This window comes from Cebidichthys violaceus, unplaced genomic scaffold (assembly GCF_023349555.1).
Source record: "Cebidichthys violaceus isolate CVI_PGR_0920_01 unplaced genomic scaffold, fCebVio1.0.p SCAF_15, whole genome shotgun sequence".
Taxonomy (NCBI): domain Eukaryota; kingdom Metazoa; phylum Chordata; class Actinopteri; order Perciformes; family Stichaeidae; genus Cebidichthys; species Cebidichthys violaceus.
The window spans coordinates 10,143,368-10,168,775 of record NW_027176318.1 but is presented as its reverse complement, the minus strand read 5'-3'; the positions used below and the strand labels follow the sequence as shown (position 1 = coordinate 10,168,775).

The following is a 25,408-nucleotide window of genomic DNA, read 5'->3' as shown; positions in this document are numbered from 1 at the left end:
ACACCGTGCTTTACAGTGATTAGAGCAGAGAGGCGTTGTGACGTTTGGGACGGCCCCCTGCAGACGGCTGCACCAATCGCCTCCGTCTGACAGGGACTAAGTGTCACACGGAGCTCCTCTCTCACACTCCGGACCACATCATAACTTTTGAGAGGTGGGAAAACGGCACTGACTTCTCCTTCGTAGCAGAAGCGACAAAGACGCGTACCGGGGGCCCAATGGAGAAATCTAAAAACTTTCGCATTGACGCGCTGTTAGCAGACTATTCCCCCAAGGTGCAGACCTCTCCGCTCGCGCTTGTGACGTCCCTGTCCTCCTCCATCCCGTCGTCTGGAAGTGTGTCAGCCCTGGAGCTGACCGGCGCCGATTCTTTACGCACCGAGACGCCGTCTCCGCCGAGGATTTCCAGCTGCGGGTTGATTCCGAAACCGGGTTTCCTCAACAGTCCGCACAGCATGGTTGGATTACATCCGCAGAGTACCGCAGGGATCCCCGCGCAGGCTCTCTACGGCCATCCCATGTACACCTACTCCGCAGCAGCGCTCGCAGGCCAACACCCTGCCCTGTCCTACTCCTATCCACACGGCTCCCATCACCACCACAGCGATCCCATCAAACTGACAGCCAGCACCTTCCAGCTGGACCACTGGCTCCGGGTCTCCACGGCCGGGATGATGCTGCCCAAAATGTCTGACTTTAATTGTAAGTAGCTGTTTCATAACAGAATGTTCGGTCTTTTTTTACTACAAATAAATCATATAATAATATAATAATAGATGCATCTTTGGTTATGTATGGTGGTCCAAGCCGATCTAAAAATGTGCCACGGTACCCAAAAAGTCTGCTTTATGTGTTATAGTTTTGCTAATATTATTAAATATATTTTAAAAAAAAGTTAGCCTACATGATGCTGATTCAAGAGTATGTCACTGTGCTAAAGAGTCAGACATAGAAGGCATTACATTGTTATTTAGCTAAAAAAAAATAGGTCGTTTATTTTATATTTTCATGGCGCACTATTTCCCTCACACATGATGATCTCCTGAATAAAGAGGCTGTAGAGTGATGGTGTTTCTAAGAGGAACTAAAATGGACAGATAATGGACAGTGGGAAAGTAGCAGAGTAGTGTGAAACCCACAGTTGACATGCTATTTGCTCACCAGATACTACCTTTTTGTCTCTGCTCGTTTTAACAGATTTGTTCAAAATGGAGTTCAAAATAGCTTCTCTATGGAGATATTCATAAGTGACGCCTTTGTTGCTTAAGCAGGGAGCATAGGCAATTCTATTTTATTACACCATAGCAACAGAGGGCTGCCAATGCTGTACTAAATTCCCTTTACAATGCTAAAGTATTATGTTCTAATAAGCCATAAGCAGAGTATTCGTTATGCACATTAATCTCTTAATTTATGTATATTGTATGCCAGGGATTAATGGAAAAGGTAATTTTTTTAAAGTAGATGGTATTGATGCCTTTGTATTTTTCTGTTGTTGCAGCTCAGGCTCAGTCTAACTTGCTTGGCAAGTGCAGAAGACCAAGAACTGCATTCACAAGTCAGCAGCTGCTGGAGCTGGAACATCAATTCAAACTGAATAAGTACCTGTCACGACCGAAGCGCTTTGAAGTGGCGACGTCCCTCATGCTGACAGAAACTCAGGTAATATTTCTTACCAATTTAGTTCCCCTGTTTAAATAATTAAATGGTTTGTTTTTTTAAAAGGTTATTTTTAAAATTGGTTTAGTTTTCAGAAAATAATTGAGAAATTTATGACCAAATGCGTTCTCACTTTGTCCAGAAGTACTTTTCCTATCAACTCCAATTGTTTCAATTTGCCATTGAACAAATGGCAGTTAGGTCGTGCCGGTGATATTTTATTTTCATTTCAATTCAAGGGATTCAAAAAAAAAAACAATGTTTTCACTGTAGGATCATTGAAACACCGCAGCAGAGGTCAATGTCAGGTGGACTGGATGCAATCTTTACGCATAGTTACGCACAGGTAGAATCCCGTTTAAACCACTTAAAGTACATTATTTTCTTTTCCTCAGGTTAAAATCTGGTTCCAGAACAGACGCATGAAGTGGAAGAGAAGTAAGAAGGCCAAAGAGCAGGCCGCCCAGGAGGCCGAGAAGCAGAAAGGCAACAAGGGCGGCCAGGATAAATCTGACGGACTCGAACAGTCGGACTATAAGAGCAAGACAGACTCCAAAAATGGCAGAATAAGAGACTTTAGAGACAGTGACGACGACGAAGGCGACAATTTCCTGTACAACTCGTCAGACTGCTCTTCAGACGACGAGAGGAATCACACCAGTGATATCAGTCCGCAGCCTTGAAGAAGGACGAAGGTGGCGATCTCCATTTGTAATGACTCTGGGGGGGATTTTTGCTATAAAAATGCAGTTGCATGTAATCCAACCTCTAATCACCTTCATGGCATTTTTTTTTTTTTTTCATGAAAATAATCAAATTTAGGTCAAGAATAGATGATCTTGGTGTCATAATCAAGCAATAAAGCAGGAGATTTATAATAGGAGCATCATTCAGCACTCTGAACTGTGACATGTTGCATGGTTTATATTCCACCGCTGTAAACTGGATCAGGATTTTGCGATCTTGCCCTGCTGCTGTAGACCTCACTGCAGTGAACAGCCCGCTGTCATTTGTCTTATTTTGTTCTTTGTGGTGTTCCGTAATGTGTCATATCACGCCGATAAAAAAAATAAAATAAAAATCTTATGTTTATTTTTCTATACTGTATTTATAAAATGGTCATCCCCGTGCATGCTAAATTATTGTTTAGCGTCTCTCTTGGTGCAAACAATGTGAAATAAAAACCTTTTTATATAAAAACACACAGTTGCCATTTTTGGCGCAAAAATAGTGCTTTGATTTACGATTTGTTCGCAGTGTTTCAGCGCGGATGCGCACAGAGGCTCGTGTTTTCCTCCGTGCTCTGACAGCTCGGGTCATGGGAATTACTGTTAATAGCGCTGTCGGATCTGTGCAAACGTGCAGTGAGAGCAAACAGCGAGGAGGCGGTCAGACGGAGGAAACATTTCACACCACACAGGCAATGGGCTCGCATTAGAAACGCGTTTAAGCGGCTTGTTGAGCGACAACTTGGCTGCTCAGGCATTTTCAGGGCTGAGATCATTTAAAACGTATTTAGCATTAACAAGTCATGTGTTAAATGAGAGTTTTTTATAAAAGTCGATTTAAATTATATTCTACTACTTTGTTAGTCCCATAGTCTACATGTATAGACATAGACCAGACCTTCTTATACCAACAATAATGCTACAATGAGGAATTATAAACATACTGTATGTAATTTGCATGGACTTCCTCAAATGCAAACAAAACATCCCATCAGCCTACTTAAACATATTTATTTAGGGTGTGTTATTAACTAATATGTCAATATCTAATTTGATCTTCTTTCAGCCTATAGTCTATGATTTTAACATATTTTGATTACCAATGTGACCGGGCTATAGTGACCGGTTTAATAACTCATCTGTACACTGTTTACACTATGCATTACTTTACAGAATACACATAATGTGGTCCTATACTTGTTACCAATGTTCCCGCAGTCATCAGCGTTGACCGATTATGTGCCATTTGCAACAGGATTACTGAGCGATCTGCTGGTTATCTTCAGCTGTTTGCTTTGGCTGACTAAATCAAAGTTCAGCTGAGGGTCAAACCCAAACAGAACGCACCAGGTAGAACCGACGGCAACTGGCTGGCTCCCGGCGGCAGACAATGGCCAGTGTCTGGACTGCACAGTGAGCCCATTGATCCCACTATCTCCACCTTCTAACTGACAGATTCTGAAGTTTTTCAACCAGTAGTCTCCATCGTTTCTCAAATAAAAACATCCCCCGGTACTCAAGAGCAAAGCGCGTTTGTCCTTTTTTGTCATAAAAAGCGAACACCGCGTCTTAAATGTTCCATGTAACTTAAACATCTCTCCCTTCAACATGAAGCTACAGCATACTTTGTGGACTAAAGGACATTTCCTCTGGTGGCCCATTCATGACCTGAGGCCACACTGCAGCCTCAGATGGATACAGGCCGCACCAATGGAGCTAATTAATAGGCGCAAGTATCAAATGTAACAGAATGACTCTGCTATGCTAACCACGCGGGCAGATACTGGTGTCAGCGAGCAAACAGAATAGGCTAGACTTAAGGCCCCTGGGTCACTTCATCAGGGTGTGTAAACAGAGCGGACGCCGCCGCCGTCGCTCCCTATTCTCACTGCTCTCGTTTGTGTCACACTCGCAGCAAGCCAAGTGGAAATATCAACCGAGAAGGACAACAACATACAAATATTCACTAATCAGCTGCATTTAAGGCTGAGAAAGACTTTAATAGTATGTGCAAGAGTAAATAGACTTAGTAAAGCCCAGAAGAATAGCTCCAGGTGTATAAACTCAACAACATCAACTCTTGCTGAGCACTACCTTCATGAGGGAGATCTCAGATAAAGAACAGTACGGCACAGAAGAAGAAGAAATGAGAGCTGTTAGAGAAAATAGTTTCTTTCTACAAAGGAGTCAAAGCTTTAGGTAAACGTTGGCGATTATTGAGGCTTTTATGACTGTTGCTTTTAAAATTGTGACACTCTAAATATATAAGCACCATAATAGATTTAGGAAATAAAAAATATATAAAATATTCAAGGTATTGCTTTCAAATCAGCAGTTATTTATTGCAGAACAATAAAGCTGAACCAATACACACTGTATTAAAATAATACATATACATAGTCCGATGACTGATGCGTGTCTAAAGGCATCCATATCTTCCAGATTTAAAAATCTTAAAGATAACAATTATGTACAAGGACTCCCCATAGCTAAAAAACATTAATTTAATTTCAAAAACATATCTATTCTTCTTTGAAGAAAACTGTAGGTTTGGGTTCTTTGTGTCGAGAGACAAACTCTTCTTCTGTTCTTCTGGTTGCGTACGTCTGTTGGGCTTCTGGTGTGTGTGTGTGTGTGTGTGTGTGTGTGTGTGTGTGTGTGTGTGTGTGTAAGTGTTTTACAGTTTGAGCTTGGCCTCTTTGGCCTCCATGGCTTTGGTGGCGACCTGAGCGCGCTCTGACAGCGTCGCTGCTTGCTCAGCTGGTCCCTGTGACTGGGCGCTCTTCAGCAGAAAGTGGCTGATGAAAAGCTTCAAGCCCTCCCGCAGCATTCCTAGCTTGGGAATTCCTGAAATCCTGGTGGATGGGAAACAATAAAGGACATTGATGTCAGATGTTCACATGGTGCGGAGTCGTTTTACAAAGATGCGGGCTAATAGAGGTTAACATATATCTATTGGATGGATTGCCATGAAAATAAGGACATTCGTGGTTTCCAGAGGATGAATCCATCCGACTCCGGTCATCCCCCGACTTTTCATCTAGCGCCACCATGAGGTCAAATACCGTACGAGACTTTGGTTTATAACCAAACCTGCAAAGCTAATGACATTCCTATCAGTCTCAGCTGTGCTTGATTATAATTACCAAATGTTAAAATGTGAAAACGCTAAGATGGTGAACACGGTAAACATCATGCTTGCGAAAACATCATCATGTTAGCATCGTCTTTGCAAGCGTGCTGATGTTATCATTAAGCTGAAATATCACGGCTGTGCCTAGAAGTAGAGCATTGCAGAGTTGCTAGCAAGGCTGTGCACTTTAGTTTCCCTCTTCATATTTTGCATGAATTAACATATTTAAATCTCTAAACCTCGAAGGAGCATGTGTGTGTGTACAGGCTCACCTTCCAAATATGCCGGCGAGGTCCTCAGGCTCCAAGTCTTTTAGCAGTTTGGTGAGCACCTGACGCAAGAAGCGCACTGTGGGCTTGTCTAGTTCGCCAAACTCTATTACCTACACAGAAAAACACAGAGAATATAGGTCAAATATAGAAATGTGATATAGTAAAAACATACACACGACATGCCACTTACTTTGAGTACGGAGAGTGAAAGGCACTTCCTCTGTAGGAAGAGGGTGACCAGCTGAACCAAGTTGTTAAAGGTGCTGCTGGGAAGGTTGGACAGCTCCCTCAACTTGTCCCATAGGCTGAACTGGAAAGTCATCTTGGAGAATATAGGACATCAAAATGATTTAATAACTGCACTGAATGGTTCCCCAAAAGCGGAGCAGGAAGTATAGCCAACAGAAACCAGCAGTGCATAGGTAATCCTCTCATCCAGATCCAGTTTACATGTGAAAAGCAAACGTTCCCACCAGCTCTGGTCGGAGCTCTTTGATGAGGACAATGGTCGTCAGTCTCTGATACGGACCCGCGGCCTACCTGGCAGCAAAGTAGGAAGTGTGGTCTCGCCCCCATTGTTTGTAGTCACAGTTTGAGTCAAATAACATCAGAGGTGTGAGAGGCTCCCACACTGCAGAGGTGAACTACAGGCCACACGACGCAGGTCACACGTAGCCTAACGGACCGGGTGGTCGCACACATCCAGCCGGTGATTCAACTCTTTCATATTTTCTCATCATGACATGTACAGTAAAATGGCCTCTCCAACTTTAAAACCACAATCCAGTTGATTGGAGTCCAGTATAATTTCCATTAGATCTTTAGAGTCCACATGATTTATATTCACATAAGAGGCCACGTACAGAGTGCACTATGGCTTTAAATGGTACCTTCATCATTTACTGAAGTTGCAACATTCATACAAGCCATTAAGAGATTTCCTCTCTCAATCTGATCATTCTAATTACTTGATCTGAGCATCAGCATTTGTACAGGGGGAAAAGATATTCATATTAGTCCATTTTAAGAGCAAACATGTCAAACATTCCCTACTTACAGCTACTAACATTTTGAGGATTGGCTGCTTCTCCTCTAATGCGATCGTAAATAAAACATCTTTCGGTTTTGGGGGGGTGCTTATTTGACAAAACAAGCAATTTAATATCATCAGCCTGGGCTTCAGGAAATTGTTCTCGGTATTTTCCATGATTTTTAACACAAAATTAAAATAAAATGCATTTGCATAGCTACAGCTTTTACATAGATAACAATTATTTTGGTACAGATATTGCAAATTAATAAGGAAGAAGTTATGAGATGGTACTTTTTTAACTAGTTACTGCTCTTGAGATAACAATTTGATATGTTTACATATCAAACATTTGTCTAAGAGAATGACTGTTAATTGTATGTACTAATCTGGTTGTGGTGGTAGCCAATTAAGCTGTTGTGGAACTGGGGAAAGTTTATGGATGATGTTGTGGTTGATAAGAGATGGAGATCTAGAACTGGGTCTGTTTATTTGCAAGGTTCTGTGTCAGTGAGAGTAGTTTTATTTTATACTCTCAGTCGTCGAGGTGTGGGTTTTACCAGCCGAGTACCTGAAAGCGACGATCGTGGGAGCAGAATTTCTCTCCCAGTACGGCGTAATAGGCGTTGAAGGCTTTCTCCTGCAGACAGCAGTCCATCAGAACATGAACAATCTCCCTCTCCTGCTTGTCCTTCAGGCCCATCCTTCACACAGAGCAAACAAAAGGCTTTATAACACCACCCTTATTACAGCTGGGCTGCTTCGACACGAAACACGGCTAAACCAAGCACGTCACATTTCCTTCTTTGGTCAACCAACTTAACACGGAGACACACTGTAGAGGTGAGCGGTAACGAACCTGAGCAGCTTCTCGAAAGCATCCAGGTAATCTTCGCTGGTCATTATCACACAGAAGATGTTTCTTCTGACCTCAGTGTTCATCCTCTGTTTCCTAGCCAGATCCAACACTTTGGCACTAAACTGAAATGAATAAAAAAAATGACAACAGTAAAGTGAAAAATAGCCAAATACACTGAACAAAGTGCTCACGCTACTGAATAATAGTGACTAAAGCTGGGGTATCAGTTTTAATATCAACACAATGACAACGTTGAAAATATATGAAAGTTTTGCTCCAAGCTCCTCAAATGTTAAATAACACAAGCAACAGAACAAGAACTGAAAACAGAGCAAATAAAATAGTTTCAATTTGGTAAAATGTTGATGTACGTGTGCAAGGAAGAAGTAAACAAGATTACTGAAGATAGGAAACTGGACTGTTTCTGATACTTGGTGCAACTGACTCATTTTTGTTATTGAGGTTTGATACCCAGACCTAATATTCACCAATCTGCATTGACTAGGAAATACTGTCTGTCTTCTTAAGCATTAAAACACTACCGATGATGCACCAACAAATGCAGCTCAGAGGTAATATGTACCTTTCATTTTAAAAGTTCAGGATAAGATAAATTAGTTAAATCAGAAATTGAATAAATCACATATAATACTGCAGATACTATAAATGCTGCAACACAGACAAAATGGGACGTGATCTGTTCAGTATATGCTTTCCCTAACATGGCTTGGCTGATACCATGGCTGAGCACTCAGGCAGATCTGCACTGGGGTTACTCTCTGTGTTCCTCTACCTGTCCTCCAGCAGTACTCCGTTTTGAGGTCGTGTTCCCGTGCTCGCCGATCATGGGCGCTCCGCTCCACGACGAGCCGACGATCCACCAGCGGCCCACTTGCTCTGCTGCCAGGAGATTGTCCAGAGACACCCTCAGTTTCATGTCGCTGCCTCCTGCACGCCGCTGGACCTGAGTAACACATTTACCAAACATTAGCGAGAAGTGCACTTTGGAGGCAAACGCCAGTCATACAACATCAAAGAAGGACACCAAATTAGCAATCCTGAAGTAAAGTACTGTTAAAACAGCTACGATGAATGGTCATGATGATGATGAAGATGATGAAAGCATCCCTAACACTCTGGACTATGGGCCTGTAGAGGTGGTACTCTAGGGCCACCTGGTGGTACAAGTGGAAGCTACTATGAAAATAATATCTTGTAACAAAATAAGTCATGTTGTGAAAATCACCCACCAGAGTCCTCTGCAGCTTCCTCAGTTTCTCCATAGGCTCAGGGTCGTAGCCCGGGATCTTCCGCATATCGTTGTTCTTCAGAGCCAGCATGGTTTCCAGCATGAAACGCACCTGAGAGCACATAAACTAACGTTAGATCCAAAATGTGTACATACCTGAGAGGTCAAATACACAATGCTGTAGCAATCCCCAGTACATTTTAAGTAATTAACGATGCCTGGTAAATGAAAGGTAATTCAAGTAAGAGGTAGTTCAGGTCGCCCTACCCTGGTCTGATCCTGGAACTTCGACCCCGCGTCGCAGGCCTTGCGCTGGCCCTCGCAGATGAGCTCCTTGAGAGCCAGAGCGTCGTCCTTCCTCAGGGCGAAGCCGACATTCTTCAGCACCAACAAAACTAGCTCAATGTCCTTCTCTGTGAAGGCTCCAACAAAAAGTTTCAGGATGTCAAAGATGAGGCCAGAATGCACCACCTGGAAGTTATAGAGGTGAGCGACAATGGCGACCAGGTTGTCGCATTCTTTGCTGTCAGATGGGTTCTTGTACACCTCGTCAAACTTTCGCACGACCGTCTCCAGAAATTGGGCTCCCACCTGGAAAATATTACAAACTTGTGATTCATGTAATGATAGGATTTATGTACGTTAATATCTGTGGACGATGATATATGAGTTAGTGTCATACCTGATTGAAATGGTGGATGTTACAAAACTACCAAATGTATCTATTACACTATGTCGAAAGCCTACTGTTGACTGTGGCTAATTTTACTGATGATCCCGTTTAGGGTCTTATCGGTGGATGATACAGTGAAATGAAGGTCTCCAAATGGAAATGCCTTCAGAAGGTAAAAGCTGTTTAATAAGGATCCATCCAAGCATCAATTAAAGGGGTGTGTTTACCTCTAACCCGACGGCGTGATGGAGGATGCTGACAAGCAGGACGTGCTCCATCAGGAGTCTGTCAGGCATCAGGGACGGGGTGACGCAGGCTGCTAGTAGCACCTCTGTTAGGGTGTCATTCATGTCCTTCCTGCTGCAGCTCATGTACAGCTCCTCCAGCTGACCGCTGATGGACGCCATGTTGGGCTCAGTCAGCCTGAAGAAGTTAGAAAAACGATGAATTGTCACTGGTAATTCTAACAGAGCTCATAAATCAGGTGTTACTGTGACTGTTTGCTAACACTAGGAAACAACACAGTGTGCTATTGCTATGCTGTGGTTACCTGTTCAACAGGCCTTTCACGCTCCTCTTCAGTTTTTCGAGCTCAGCTTTGCGTTTTTCATCTCCAGTGCCTCTTAAGTGAGGCGGCACGTACTTTCCTGCTGCAGCGTTGACCTGGACATTGGAAGAAGCATCGTACAATTAGATCCATTAAGCAGCAAACGAGATGTCAATGCTGTGACAATAATAAAGAAATAGTTCTGAACTCACAGTTTCTGAATTTAAGCCTGATGTCGTTGTGTCACGGGTGTCTGCTTCCTCCTCTGTTGCAGCATCATTTTCATCGTCTGAGTCAGCTGCATCACTCTCATCCAGCTCGGCCTCCATTTCCTTCTCCTCAACCATTTCATCATCATCATCATCATCCTCATTTTCCTCGTCAAATGAAGCCATATCTTCATCAGCGCCTTCACTCGCAATCTCATCTCCATGTTCTTCGTCCTCATCCGACAGCTGAGAGTCGTTCTCATCAAGTTTTTCAAAGTTATCCTTAGCCTTGTCCATGTCCATGTCCTCATCATCCTCATCATCATAGAACCCCACAGCCGACGAGCCAGAGTCCAGCACACCAAGGATGTAATCGAGTCCGTCGGCCACAAAGGACTGAGGGAGACTCTTCTTGTTTTTCCTCTTGTTTAATCCCAGCTGTTTCTCTAATTTCTTTATTTCTCTGTCCTCGTCTTCGTTTGCCTCCAGAAGTGCCATTTTCCTCGATTCTTTAAGCGTATTGGCTTTCTTGGCTTTCTTGGAAGATGATGGTGTCTTAGAGCCGTCTGGTTTCTCTGTAGTAGCACTTCTGGACTGTGTTTTTAACATTTCTTTCCCTGTTTTCTCCATGTTTTTCTTTTTCTGCTGCTGCTGCGGTTCCTCAGCTACTATTTCCGAGTTTTCACCATCATCGAGGGGTAAACTGAGGGTCTGTTTACCCTCATAATAACTTTTCATTTTGGCTTTTTTCATTTTTCGCTTTTCTTTACGTAGCTCCTTTCTGCTCTTCTTTTTTACAAATCTCAAGCCATGGTCATTCTCCCCTTCTTCAGTGACACTTTTGCTTTTAATAAACTCATCCACAGCCACCAAGTACTTGTGTAATACAACATTACCCTTCTTCTTTTTGCTGTTCTGCTTCGCTTTCACCTTCATCTCTACAAATTAAACTCAAGGTACTGACGTTGACTCAACAGGCTGCTACCCTTCTTTCAGAATGCAGCTACAGCCACTTAGCTTAGCTAACAAGCCAACGTTACGAACTACCGAGGGTTTAAAACAAACATACAGACGCAAAGCACCGGGTGAGAACTCTCGCCTATTTTAAACACGTAAATACTTAAACAACACATGTATCTCCAAGAGGAAAACTGTGTATTTGACCCACACGCACGTGACCGTTTCCTTCCAGGGCACGCCGGAGAACTGGCGCTTAGTGATGACGTACTTTATTATGGGGCTTTTTTTTTTTTTTTTTTTAACACGGAGCGGTTTTCCTCCGATGTAAACTGTCTCTTAACCAGTCGGGGCAATATATTTGCAGAGGGAAGAAGAAGAAGAAGAAGACACTGGGAGTTGTTGCCGTTGTGGTGCCAGTTGCACGCGACCTATCATGCTGTGAATCTGTAGCTCTTTTTTTTTTTTTTTGTATTTGCAATATGAAGAATGGAAGAAGACGATGTTACTATCAGAGAGCAGAATTTCCACAGCCAAGTTCGAGAATACATCGTAAGTGACGCCACGGAGCGGCTAGTGGAGGCTAGCAGGCTAGCAACGTCCTCTACCGCTCAGCGACGCCAACGGTCGCTAGCGTTAGCTTCACCTGTCAGATAAGACACGGCAGAATTTAAACTGCTCATTCTGTGACGCACCAGAGACACGTCTTATTATATGTCCATTTAAGTCAGATCTGGTTTAAATTAAAAAAAATCGACGCGCTAATTAAAGTTAGCTAACGTTAGCGAGCATTAGTAACTAGTTTATTATCAGTGTATTAAATTCGCTGGTGTATCGATTGATATTGAGACAGACTTGTTATAAATAATCCTGCAAGATCTTTATCTGGGACGTGGACACAATGTCCTCAGTTATTCAGGCTGAGTGAGGACAGGGACATCTCCCTAATTCAACCTGGACGTACAATATCATGAGAGCTTGATGTAGGCTTAATCAATACACGCATTTCATGTTTGATCTCTTGTTGTGATGTCGAGGCTTTTGAGTTAAACGTCCTTAATTTCTGATGAGCTCCTCTGGTGGGATGAATGTAACAGACTTTAGTTTGTGTTTAAGGAAAGAAACCTTCTTGTGGCAAATATTATTTGTAGTGATTGGGAAGAAGAGACCGTTTGCAGTGTTATATGTAAGAAGATGTCTGGCGAATGTTTCAGCATTGCAACTTAACTTTTGGTGTCCTTAATGCCCCTTGTGCGCCGGCCACCTGCAAATGCATGTGACAATAGATAATATAACTTATAGACTATTGTCATGCAATGAAACGTGCTGTTGCTGATGAACCACATTGTTTTTAAGAGTATCTAGACTTCTAAGCTAACAAGTTCAAGAGGGGATGCCTTGCCTGGAGTTGGTCTTCTTGATTATTCCTGACCGACACTTTTGCAATTAAGAAACTATCAAATGTTTCACCATCAGACAAGCTGAACAGCTCAGCTTTAGCGTGCACATGTTGTCCTAAGTATCTCTCTCAGTATCCCATATCAACATTCTTAACATAAGATGCCTTTTGCACGATGCTGTAACGGCACCTCGACGTCTTAATGTGGGTCAGCTTATGGATTGATTTCTGCAGGCGTACAATTATATATTTATATATATATATATATATATATATATATATATATATATATATATATATATATATATATATTGTTGCGCATGCTTATTTTGCAAGCCAAGGTTACTGTTGGTTAAGTTTCGAGTCGGTAAACATGACTCGGTGACAAGACGCTGCTATTAGACCTGAAGTGTGGGAAAGTGTTTCTAAACACTGTGTCCTAAAGAAGCATTGAAGAATGCACAGAAAACCCGGTTTACTGTGAGAAATCGAGTTAACACAGGATAACGTGAGACTATCTTGTGCTTTTGGTCAGTAATTACATTTTCCACTACCACCTCCAAACAAGGATGTCACATCGTTATCACATGCTTGTGGAAAATGAGATGCACTGTGTTGAACAAAATGTAAAGTTGTGACATCCCTGAATCGGAACAAGCATTAGGAGTGTGCTTACAACACTATTTTACAACATCTTGGTACTCTTCCTTTCCGCGGTCTCTTCCACACACCTTTCTTACACCCAGCTAATGACACGATACACGGCCTGGTATTTAGGTTTCTTCAGCAGACCTCTGTTAATCAGGTTATCTACCGTCTAACTGCATTAACCTATGTCTAATGCTGACACATCTGAAATCAGATTACCGCAAAAAAAAAAGTCAAATAATAACATTTACTATAGTGCATGCAGTCATACTGATCAGTCCTTCTTGCAGGAACTGTAAGATCCTCTGAGTTCATATAGCATAAAGGTGTGAAATACTGTTGCTAAATTGGTTGGGGATGCGTGCAAACTGCTTGCAAGTAGCTAGTTTGTTATGACTTGCTTCTTTTCCGTTGCTTAAAGTGTCGCTCTGTGTTTGTTCAGGGAAAATAAGAGCGACAACTTCGCTGGTGGTAGTCGGCCGTCGGTCTGCTTGTTACTTATATCTTCCCAAACTTTGTATTGAGTCTATGCCAGTTTATCAGCTCCATGTACATGATGCTGTGTTAATCTGGGGTTCCCCTTCATGGACATGGTTTTACTTGAGCCGCTGTCACCGCAGACGTTTTGTAGCTTGTGTGTATATATCAGCTGTCTTTCATTTGGAAGGGGAGTGCAGGTGATAAGCCAAACAGTTTTTGCTATGGCTGTCATATAACGCCGCATACCTCCCGGATTGACTGAGGATGTTTAGTGTTTCTTTTTATGTCTGTTTTTGTCAGTCCGGAATGTGCTCGGTCTGGCTGAGTCACCTCCATGATCCCAGCTGGGCGTGATGAGTTCTCCAATGTTGACAGGGTGCAAAGTGCTGAAGTGGGAGTTTCTAACATTAGTCGGGTCCCGGTCACAGTAGAAGGGGGCGATGTGGAACGGGATCCTTCTGTAAGACCATCCAGCTTGTTTTGAAGGCTGCGGTTACCTAATAAATTCCACGCGTTGGTCATTTCTGGACCACTTAGCATGTACTGTTGGCCTGATAGGGATGTCCGATGTTGGAAAACAATGATGCATTACTCCCTGTTGTTCTTTATGATCAATTAAATGGGTCATGTTGAGCTTTACATTAGTAGTGAATGACTCCTGTAATACTGGGGAGGGCATCATTTTTGTTTCTTTTTTTCTGAATTTGCACACTTCAACAGGCCTAAACCACGTGTAGAGCTATTTTTGGACAGCAAACATGTACATTTACATACTGCACAAATACTTAGTGAGTATTATTAGAACATGGGGGGAGATTGGCAGAATCGGTTGAGCAAGTCTGTATGCACTCGGTATTCTGGAGCTTGCGCTGACTAGACGTTCAAACACTCTGCTCTCTGAAAAACAAAAACTATACATATACAAATAAAACATATATGTGTGTGTGTGTGTGTGTGTGTGTGTGTGTGTGTGTGTGTGTGTGTGTGTGTGTGTGTGTGTGTGTGTAGTTTTGGTCTGTTCACCATGGGCTCAAGAAACTTGTATAGCTTAAACTACAAAATAATCAGTTGATAACCATAAATTGCAGTGTAGCATAACAATACCATAGTCCATAATCTGGGACACACAGTCACAGGAAGTGGAGAACTTAGGTTTGAAATCTGCCGGGTGAACTGTCAATAACTGCTTGCTAATGACTGAGTGCTGACTCATCTACAGACCGAGAAAATTCTTAAACCCAGATTGTCATGTTGTCGTTTCAGATTTGCTTCCTTCTGTTTGCGGTCCTCTACATTGTGTCCTACTTCATCATTACTCGATACAAGAGGAAGAGTGGTAAGTGTGTCAGATATGAGCCCTCGCTCCGTGGGAACACAAATCTGTAGGATTTCACCGTCTTAAAGCATCAAAGTGTAACACTGACGCGGCAGACATGCGTCCGTGGAGGACCCATGCTCACAGCAGTCTGGTTGTGCACTATTTGCTCACAGACAGAGCCCTTCTTTGTGCTTTTTTGACTGAAGGGAAGTCATTTCCAAGAAGGATTTAGGTGTTTGCGTGAGACACCACACCCATGCCTGTAGAGTAATCTACCACAGGGCAGCTCTTTATCAGCGTGAACTGTATCCGCCCTGAAGAGCTTTAAGGGCTGTGGCGAGATGAATACAATTTGTCACGTAATAACAAGTGTGACACAGCAGGTTAGTGACTCAAGCGGTTTGATATCCAAACAATGACGACTCAAGGGACCTTTTTAACGGAAGGATATGTTTTGTTACTTTGTTGCATCTGTGACACATTTGAGCTGCAGCAGGGAGGAATAACTGGAAATACAAAATGAGACCTAGTTATGAAGGACAAAACAGCGATGAACACATAATGACCTGTATCCTGTTTTCCCAGGACACATTTAATATGTCCAGGTCACCTAGGCTTCCCTTGTCTCATTTGGAAAGTAGACCACTTTGCACCAGAAATCCCTTCTGGAGTCGTGTTCAGGAGAAATCTAGGCTGCTCTTCTCCTCACACCAGCGGGTTGGAGCCTCATCCTTTCACTTACAGTAATAAAGGAATTGTAAAATATAAAGTGGCATTACATGCACTACTTTGTTATCTACTGTCTCACATATTTAGATGATGATTATGAGATCATTCTCATACAACAAACAAAATGCCTGTAGCTAGCTAAAAACGTTCAATGTCAGCATAACAGGATGTTTTTGTGAAAATGTTTTCAAGGAATAGGAGCACCTCCACATAACTGTCAAATTAGGAAGTTTACATTGTTTTGGAAACAATTACAGATGCATGGAGAGAAATGGCATTAAAGAGTCCCTCAGTTAGGCATGTCTCAAATACTGTTTTGAACTAACACTACAATGATGCATGTCGGTATCGGCCAATAGGGAAGTGAAAATATCAGATGTTTAACTCTGCTTCAGGTGCATCAGTATGCTGCGTTCTTCTTAGTGCTGCTTGATTTAAGATGTGTTGTATACAATGTGCAGCTGATACACTCCAACCACCTTGTGACTGAAGCCTTTTGGTTTCCTTCATAGACGACCACGAGGATGAAGATGCTGTTGTCAATAGAATATCGTGAGTAAATCTGAGTTCATTCTTCTTTTAGAACAGTGTATTTTAGCTTTTAACTAGATATTTATTTTAGGAATTTAGAAATATTTGAATTCAATGTTGCTATTTTGAGCTGAAACCGTGAATTGATTACTAGATTAACAGAAGATGAATCTGAACCTGCTTTCATAATGGAGTCATCATTTACGTCATGTTCTCTAACAGTGAGGCTTTTCTGTGTTTTATATCCCAGTGAGGTGAATATCTTTGGGGTTGGATTAAAAAAAAAGGCATTTGAAGACGAGTTGTGACGAGTGTTTTTCCCCAAACAACCAAAACACTGAATTGATTAATCTAGAAATAATCAGATATTAATCAATAATGAAAATAACCATTTACAGAGCATTCATTTACCGACTACCTCAAAAACTCAGCACAGTTTATGTCATTAGCTCAGCTCAGAGTAGCGGCAGACGTCACAATCGAGGCGGCCTGTTGTAGCCACAAACATCCCACATGTTCGGCTCCAGCGAAGCAGAGTAGCACCTAAGGGTCCGGCCAAACGATGGAAAGCATTTCAGTTAATGAGCTCTTTTGGTGCTGTGGTGAAGTGGGGCCTCTGAGCTGAACCAACTGAGGGCCACTGAGCAGATGGTCACTCCCCTGAGACCTGCAGCCTCTGAGCCTCTAGAACACGCAGGCTGCAGAAACACGTCATCTAAAGTGAACCGTCCAGTAACCAAGTAACTCCCTGTGACGTATGATCTATAAAGATATGTTATTGCCATGTTGTGAGTCTACTTTTCATCTTGACTGGTCCTAACACTTGTTTGTGTTTGATTCCATTCACAGATTGTACTTGTGCACCTTCACCCTGGCAGTGTCGGGTGGTGCCGTCTTCCTGCTGCCTTTCTCGATCATTAGTAACGAGATCCTCCTCTCGTTCCCCAAAAACTATTACATTCAGTGGCTCAATGGCTCCCTCATTCACGGTGAGTAGGTCTCACATCACGTTTAATCAGACTCACTAGTTCTCTCTCCCTTTCTTGCTCCTTTTGTCTTTTGATTGGAAAAGAATATATTCTATCTTAACATATTATATATAACATTGATTAGAATCATGATGATCTTTTTTACATTAATGTCAGAATCAATGGAAGTGTTGACTAGTACCCTCATAAATGTTTTTCACTCTATTCACACTTTTAAACTTTGGCTGTTGAAATTGTGTTTACGAAATATGATTTGACTCTTAAGTTTGTGCTAAACTTACATGTGTAACCATCAGCAGCAGCTGATCGATGGAGGAAGACACTTTCTTTCTTGATTCAAAACTAAACCATGTGAGATTTCAAAGTGATGAAATGTCCCCACATATCCGATCAGTTGACATCTTTATGTCCCAGTCAGTCACGCTGTCACCCCACAGAGTCAACGTTAACTCGTCTAGAAGGCTGTTGGCTGCTGCAACAGCCACCAGGGGGCATTAGAGTCCACGACTTAGACACAAAGACGCTTCCTCTCCTCACAACTACTAATATTCAAGGGAAAGCTCTCAGAATGATGGCAAAACCTGTTCATGTAACCGAGCCTGAAACATCATCCTTGAATTACCCGTATGTGTAGACCTTCATGTGTTTGTTTTCTGCAGGTCTGTGGAACCTGGTGTCACTGTTCTCCAACCTCTGCCTCTTTGTCCTGATGCCCTTTGCCTATTTCTTCCTGGAGTCTGAGGGATTCGCGGGATCTAAAAAGGTACATTGCCTTTAAGTTTGCTGCATCCTTTTTGATTTTTGTTTATTGTCTTTGTGTGTCACGCAAGATCATCAAAAAAAACAACAACGTTGGAAATGGTAAATGGGGCTGACACTTTGCTGAGCTTCCACAGAAAACAAGACAATCTGCAATGATTTTAAAACTAAGCCTTGTAAGAAAAATCGGAAACTTTGATTAGGAAAATGTGGAACCCTTTTTATGTATTTCTATGCTTTGCTGCATACGGGCTCTCTCTTAACAGCCAAAGCAGCAGCAGCAGCAGCAGCAGGTGCCTTGTCCTTGCCCTCTCCCTGACTCACGGCGCTGACTGTAACTGCCACCGCAGAACGTTCATTAACCATGAAAGTCTGAATCTGGACTTCGCCCAGCGCCACATCCTGACAAACCCTTCCAATAAGGCCATAGGCTGCAAACGCTTCAACACGGCTGCATCGGCCCCGCTGATTTAAAGCCTGATTCCTTGTCACCCCCTCCTGAGCCCCCCAAAATAAAACTTCAAAAGGGCAGGCTAATAATCAAGTTGTAAGGCTCAGCGAACTTCCTCGTTTAATTGATTACACCCCCCACCCCCCACCAAAAAAAAAAAAAAAAAAAAAAAAGAGGCTGGTCCATAAAGTCGCAGCAACATGACAGCACAATAGAACCTTGCAAAATGGAGGGGGAGAGATTTACTTTTAATACACCTCTATCCTGTGTCACAGTTTGAAACCTCTCTGGTTTATGTCCCTCCTGGCAAAAGCACATAAAAATTAGTCTGTACTGTAGTGTATAGCCAGTTCTTTTCTTCCTTCGGCCCACTAATTTGTTTCGGTTGGATTTTCTTCAGTGGAAGGCAGGACCTGATGTGTAGGAAGCAGGATGAGGGCCTCTTTCACGTTTTTGTTCTTTTTCATTTCAGCAAGACTGTTTCTTGCTACTGATCTTCCATAAATTTGCTTAGAGGAAGCACTGTTCAATGTTGAGCTGCACTTCCAGGTATATAGTGTGTGTGTGTGTGTGTGTGTGTGTGTGTGTGTGTGTGTGTGTGTGTGTGTGTGTGTGTGTGTGTGTGTGTGTGTGTGTGTGTGTGTGTGAGTCAATCATGCGGCCGACAGCAAGAGGAATTTAAAGCTCAGATCTGAGTTTTTATAATGCGATATTATCCCTTAGACCACATTGTCATAAGGTTTTATGTGGCGTTTTAACCTCCTGGGCGAATGTTCTGGCACTGCGAGCTCCTTTTGACTGCGGAAATGAAGTGAATGATGAATTTCACTACTAACGTAGTAAGTCAGCCTTTTCATGTGGCTGTGTTTACTTTTGACGATGTACTAAAAGACGCCACCAGAATAAAGATGGAAATGTGGATGTTTCTTCTTTTCGTTTTTTAACTGTTCAGCTCTTTAGAGGCTCTGTCACCTGAGAGATTAATAGTTTCACAAATTGTCCAAATTGTGGATGAATCAGAGCGACTTAGGGTCTTGATGTCGGATGTTATGATCGAGCTTTATTTGCTGCTGTAAAATGTCTCCCGCTTTACTGCCGTGTTCTCAAATCTTTGCCGAAGAGCTGCATCGCCGAGGCCACGAAAGGTCGTCGCGTACTTCATGTTCATTGGTTCTGATGATGTGTTCTCAACCTATATAGCATGCTGTATTTGTAGTAGTATTCTAAATGAGGTAGCTGTTTTGGATGCATTGGGGATGATTTTGAGGCTTCATAAAGCATTTTCTGTCACTTCTAGTTGTCTCTGCACCACCAGTAGATGGCATTCTAATGATGAGAGCCGCCGCTGTCATCCACATTGAGATAATCGGCGTGTTCTGACAAAGACCGTGAAGACATCAGCACCGGCCTTTGTTCCCGCTTCTATTTATATCAAGAGACTTAAGTTGGCTTAGTAATTATACACGGCGAGTGTGATATCTTGAAGCTATATTTACTCAAAAACAATTAGATCAAGGTATAAAAAAAAGTTTTGACGATGACAACTTGCTGGTCTATTTCCAGTGTGGTCTCATCTTATTTTCTCTGCACTAATACTCAGATGTTTATTACCTCTCGCTAAAAAAAAATATGTATTCAGCGCCACAGCCTGAGCCACTTATTGTAACTTTATGAGGAAAATATGCACAATTACTACTATGTTTTAATATTGTAGTTTTTTTTATTTATTTATTTAAGAAACATTATAGAGCAGTATACTTCACAGTGAATAGTCTTTTGGTCTTACCCAAAGTATTGAAATGTGTTTGATCCTGAAACGAGTTGGAACGAGTCTGACCCCCCGACTGACCCAGCAAAGGGCCAACAGGTTTCATCTGGTAGTTAAAGAAACTCCTCATCAATCTCATCCTAAGCCCTAACCCGCCAATGATGAGAAGTGTGTTTATTGTGGAGGGAGAGGAGGAGGAGGGGGGGAGGAGGAGGAGGAGGAGGAGGAGGAGGGGGGGGAGAGAAAACGTCTCGCCGAGCAAACCTGCGTGGTGTTACTAAGATACTCCTCTTTGTTGGAGCTCCACAATGGGGGCCTGGATATTTATTTCAAATCTCCTGCACATGCGGACATTTTTCCCAGGCCTTCTTTCGGGCAGGGCCAGTCGGAGAATATAAAGTGGTGTTTACATACCTTCCTTTAAGGTCACAATGTCTCCCTAAAGCTGCCTGTTACAATGTTCGTTACCACGGCAACATATTAGCTCGAGCTGGGAATTTAAAAAAAAAAAAGAACAAGCGAGTTGCTCAGGATTTTTTTTTTTTCTTCTTCCTCTCCTTCCTCTCGTGACTCAGTCTTTCTAAGTGATATGTTCTCGGGATTCTTTTGCCGTTTTTCTTGATTTTAAAGCGAGATGTCGTCTATCACACTGAATTACTCTTTTACTTCATTTAAAGAATAAGGCAGAGTGTAATGTTGATGGGCCATGCGGTCTATTTGGTCCTAACCTTTTTACCTGAAGAAAAAGCCAGGATACAGTCATGTATTCTTTGAAGACTTATCAGTCTGACACCTTTCAGTAACCAGAACAAGCTGTCGTCACTGTAGGATGGCAAATAAAACTTGTGCTGAGGCCGCTTCCTTCATTGAAATTCTTCTGTTTTCTGACTCATCTGGTGAATCAGCCGTGAAAGCAGCGGGGAAACGGGAGTTTCAATTCACATCCCCAAAAATCCATGAACATTCACAGCAATGTTTTCTATCCCTCTTCTATTCTTTTTAAACCCCCTCCCCCCACCGGTTTGAACGATACGATGTGATGCCGATCATTTTCCATGCTCTCGTGTCATTGCTGCTTTATTAAGAAGTCTTATTAAGAGTCTTTAGAAGTTCATTGTGCAGCTTTACAGGCGAGTGTCCCTCTCCTCTGCTTTCTGTCTTTGACACGGTCATTGCGCCGTGGCTGTGGTTGAAGGATACACTAATAAGGTCCCTGGGCATCTGGCATGTCTTTAGCAGAGAGGGCAGTCCTTTTGCTGGGGAGCAAAAAAAAAAAAAAAAAAAAGGACCCTGCCCCCTCCGTCACGTATTACACTCTTGGCCCTTGTTCCACACGCCCCTGACAGTGAGCAGAAGGATGGTCTGCAGGATGATCTCTGCCACCGCCTGCTGACCTGCTAAGGATTGATGGCGGCAACTCGGAAGCTCCTGCACCACCTAACTCTCGTTCTTTGTCCCATTCCCCCCCCCCCCCCCCCTCATAACATCCAACACAGCCCTGCATCTTCCCAAGTATCATCTCTCTCTCTTACACTTGTCCACTATTGCACACGTTCTTCTGCAGCACAAGCAGGGCGATAAAGCTTCTGAACTGTTTCCAGGCCCTCTGTGGCTTTGTGTAGTTGGGTGGATTTGGAGGTTTATTTACCTTGCTGGTCATGTGCATCTTGTCTGCGTGTGCGTACGTGAATCCATGCATGTTTTGTTTGGTACTGCATATGAAGCGGGGTGGGGTTTTTTTTGTGTTTGTTTTTTTTAATCTCTGGCCTCTACACGCATTTCTTGGAAGTCTCTCCCTTCTTGTTGGAGCATAGCTGCAGTTAAGCAGCCCCTCACTCGATGTCGGTGTGAGGATCAGGGGATGCTGAATATTTCAGAGCTGCTATATTTAGATGTAGTTACACATTTAGAATGGCAAAGAATAGAAACTTTCAGCGGGCGCTCTGGATGCCAAGGCACAGGTCTTTTTTTCCCCCTCTCTTCCCTCACCAGTTGACAGTTTCATCTTTGATCAGTGATGATAGCTTAGTTGCATTTTTTTCTATTTTTATACCATAGTTTTTTTTAAAGCATAAATTTGCCTTGCTTTCCTATTTGATGAGGAACAAAGGACTTCATTTTCCTCCCTTGCAAGGAGAGGTAGGGAACTTTCAGTGTGCAGTGTCATGCATGTGCGTGGATCAATGATACCAATCTGGGCTCACAGTTCACTGTCAAATCACATCTGACACAGTAGATTGCTCTTCCAGCGAGGCAGGAACCAGGGATGATAGTAAGGGAGGTGACAAGCATTGCCTTTGCCCTAAATGATCTGAATGGGTAATGATTTGAGTCTTATAAATGATTGAGAGACCTATCTGAAGGGAATACACCTTCAGCATGGCATGGGCAGCTTGTTAAGGTGGACTGGTGCGCTTGAGCGGACGCACGTCCTGCCTGCGGCTTCTGCTTGTCCTGATGCATCCTTAAGAGAGCGCGTGTGGGACGTGGCTGAAGTCCCTGAAAGCATTCCTCTCTCACCTCTCTTACCTCCAGGGATTGAGATGCGCTCAGACGTTGACTCCTTCTCCTCCATCAGTCTCCCTCTGTTGTTCTCTCTTTATTTCTTTCCTCCCTCCTCTGGACGGTGTTGAGCGGTCTCCTCGTTGGCCGGTTGAGCTGGGCCGCGAGAGTCTTGATTGCAGCATCCATCCAGCGAACGCACGAGCGCCCGAGTGTCTGCAAGGCAGCATGAGGCAGTCAGCAGAATGTCATATTTGTGTGTGTTGTGGGATTTATGTTTTTAGTGTATTGATCTGCATTGAGTGGGGAATTTATTGTTGGCGTATAGCATAACAGAAAATATGCAGATATAGTTCCCGTAAGTTATCACTGTGATGTATCTATTAATGATTTATATTTACTCATAATGCATCACTAAGATTTTAGGTTTTTTTTCGTGCTGACTTAAGACTCCATAAGGCCCGATTACACCCTCTTACCACTACCTGTCAGTGGCTGCATTGTCCACCTTGGCCACACTGGGGCACTCCAGACCCTGCCCACTTTCCTCTATGTTGTGCTAGAAAATTCTACACTCACTCGCTGAGGCTTTTCCAGAATACCACACGAGAGGAGGCGCGACGCGAGTGATTGCTCAGTAATAGCTAAAGGATGCTACGGGGGATTTTCACCACTGACAGCGGATGGGAGTCTGAGACTGAGCTTAATTCCCTACATCACTATCCAAAGTATGGACGGGATGGGTCAGTGATAATGTGAAGACAATAAATTTACCAAATATGTCTGTGACCCATTAATGCTGCCGGGTTTTTTTTAGAACGGGGGCTTGTAAAAGAGAGTTAGAAGGGAATAAATTATAGGTTGCATGGGAGAGAATGAGGCTATTAAACAGCGACCCAAATCGTAACGTAAATGCTGAAGGACAGGTGGTTCGGTTAATAATCATGAACTGTGTTGTAAAAACTAAAAAACTAAGCCTTGTCTGATTTAATCTGCAGAATTGAAACCATTTCCATTCTATAAAGCCACTTGATTAACTGGGGATACTTTCAAAGAGAGACCCCCTTCATGTACCTGTTGGCAAATACTGAACAGCAACCGCACGGCCATTATGTTAGCTGGTAACAAATTGCTCATATGTGCCCAATTTAAGCAGCGCTCCAGAAGCAGAGAGCCCTTGTTATCCCGTGCCTGGTAGCCTACCTGACATGTGTATGAGAACGCCCATCTATCTTCCAGGCACAGACAGCTCGGCTCTCCAGCAGGGGGGGAAATGGAAACTGTGTGAACAGGTAGAGGAGGACTTTATTAACCACTCAGCAGTTTGTGACCCGGAAAACCCAAATTACCCCAAAACCCTCTCGTCTGCGTGGCCCGGGACACGACCGCGGTGCTAAGGGAGCTCCTAATCGGCCCCAGATGGGAGGCCTGCTCTTGATCGCAGACAGTAGCTGACCCAGCCAGGCTTCATGCTCCTTACAGCACCTCCCCACCCTCCTTACTCTTTTTAATTTCACCTCCACCACCACCAGCCCCTGTTAGACCCGCTTTATAGACCGCAGTATGTGTGTATAAAAGAGCTGTTTTACACAGGAATCCGTGGGAGCGTTTATGTCATGTTTGTGTGCTGTGAATGGAAATGGTGGTGTTTAATATGAGCGTGGGAGGAGGGAGATGTCTCGTAAAGTGAATCTTGTTTTGTGTTTGAAAAAAATAAATAATAATACCACCTCCCAGCTCAGTCTGTTTGTACGTTGGTATAAAACCATGGTGCTTATTGTGATATTGGCCATATCCAATTACATTTCTGTTTTTTTTCCCTCTGTGCACTTTTTCTGTCAGGGCATTAAGGCGCGCATTCTAGAGACCTTTGTGATGCTCTTCCTGCTGGCGTTGCTCATCCTGGGCATCGTGTGGGTGGCATCAGCGCTCATTGACAATGATGCAGCCAGTATGGAATCGCTCTACGGTACGTTTGTTAAAGGATTTTGTGTCATTGTCGCTTGTAAGTGTTTTTGTAGTATTTGTAACAAATAGTTCAACAATTTGGTAATTTGGCTTTTTTCGCTTCCGGCAGACCGTTGGATGACATTGATGCCACTCTCATGTCTGTGCATAAGCTATGAAGCTTGAACCGCGAGTCGGTTAGCTTAGCTTAGCATAAATACTGGAACTGATTTAGCTTGGCTTTCTCCAAAGTAAAACAAATTCCCTCTAAAGCACACAAATGAACACATGTCTTGTTTAATCCCTTCACAAATACTAACTGTGGTTTTACAAGGAGTTGTGTGATGGAACTATATCTTGTGCATTTCTTTAAATGTTGAACTATTCTTTCCTGTCGTTCTATATTTGTATTAAATGTGTTCTTTCTGTAGATCTTTGGGAATTTTACCTACCATACCTCTACTCCTGTATATCTCTGATGGGAGGACTGCTTTTACTCAGTGAGCCGCTTCATTTCTTCTTATTCACACTGACAAAAAAAAATAATTTAATTGTTGATGTGATGTTGACC

At 42.9% G+C, this 25,408-nt stretch overlaps 3 protein-coding genes across 3 annotated transcripts in view; 2 read left to right on the top strand and 1 right to left on the bottom strand.

Annotated features, from left to right (window-relative positions):
• Positions 1-218: 218 nt before the first annotated feature.
• Positions 219-2,771, top strand: mnx1 (motor neuron and pancreas homeobox 1). The gene is made up of 3 exons (XM_068709503.1): positions 219-702; positions 1,502-1,662; positions 2,055-2,771. The coding sequence occupies exons 1-3, from the start codon at positions 219-221 to the stop codon at positions 2,340-2,342; spliced, it is 933 nt and encodes a 310-aa protein (XP_068565604.1). The 3' UTR covers positions 2,343-2,771.
• A 1,933-nt stretch (positions 2,772-4,704) lies between these two features.
• nom1 (nucleolar protein with MIF4G domain 1) lies at positions 4,705-11,546 on the bottom strand. Its single transcript, XM_068709928.1, has 11 exons — positions 10,363-11,546; positions 10,154-10,266; positions 9,831-10,026; positions 9,198-9,521; positions 8,932-9,042; positions 8,475-8,645; positions 7,682-7,803; positions 7,394-7,526; positions 5,983-6,114; positions 5,793-5,902; positions 4,705-5,242 (listed from the first exon to the last, which is right to left on the bottom strand). The coding sequence occupies exons 1-11, from the start codon at positions 11,293-11,295 to the stop codon at positions 5,065-5,067; spliced, it is 2,523 nt and encodes an 840-aa protein (XP_068566029.1). The 5' UTR covers positions 11,296-11,546; the 3' UTR covers positions 4,705-5,064.
• Positions 11,547-11,631: 85 nt separating this feature from the next.
• The window catches only part of lmbr1 (limb development membrane protein 1), a 30,026-nt gene continuing 16,249 nt past the window's right edge, over positions 11,632-25,408 (top strand). The window contains exons 1-7 of the mRNA XM_068709927.1: positions 11,632-11,868; positions 15,107-15,179; positions 16,403-16,442; positions 17,271-17,410; positions 18,070-18,173; positions 24,733-24,859; positions 25,269-25,337. Of these exons, the coding sequence (XP_068566028.1) occupies positions 11,806-11,868; positions 15,107-15,179; positions 16,403-16,442; positions 17,271-17,410; positions 18,070-18,173; positions 24,733-24,859; positions 25,269-25,337 (616 nt within the window). The 5' untranslated portion in view covers positions 11,632-11,805. The remainder of the gene's footprint in view (positions 11,869-15,106; positions 15,180-16,402; positions 16,443-17,270; positions 17,411-18,069; positions 18,174-24,732; positions 24,860-25,268; positions 25,338-25,408) is intronic.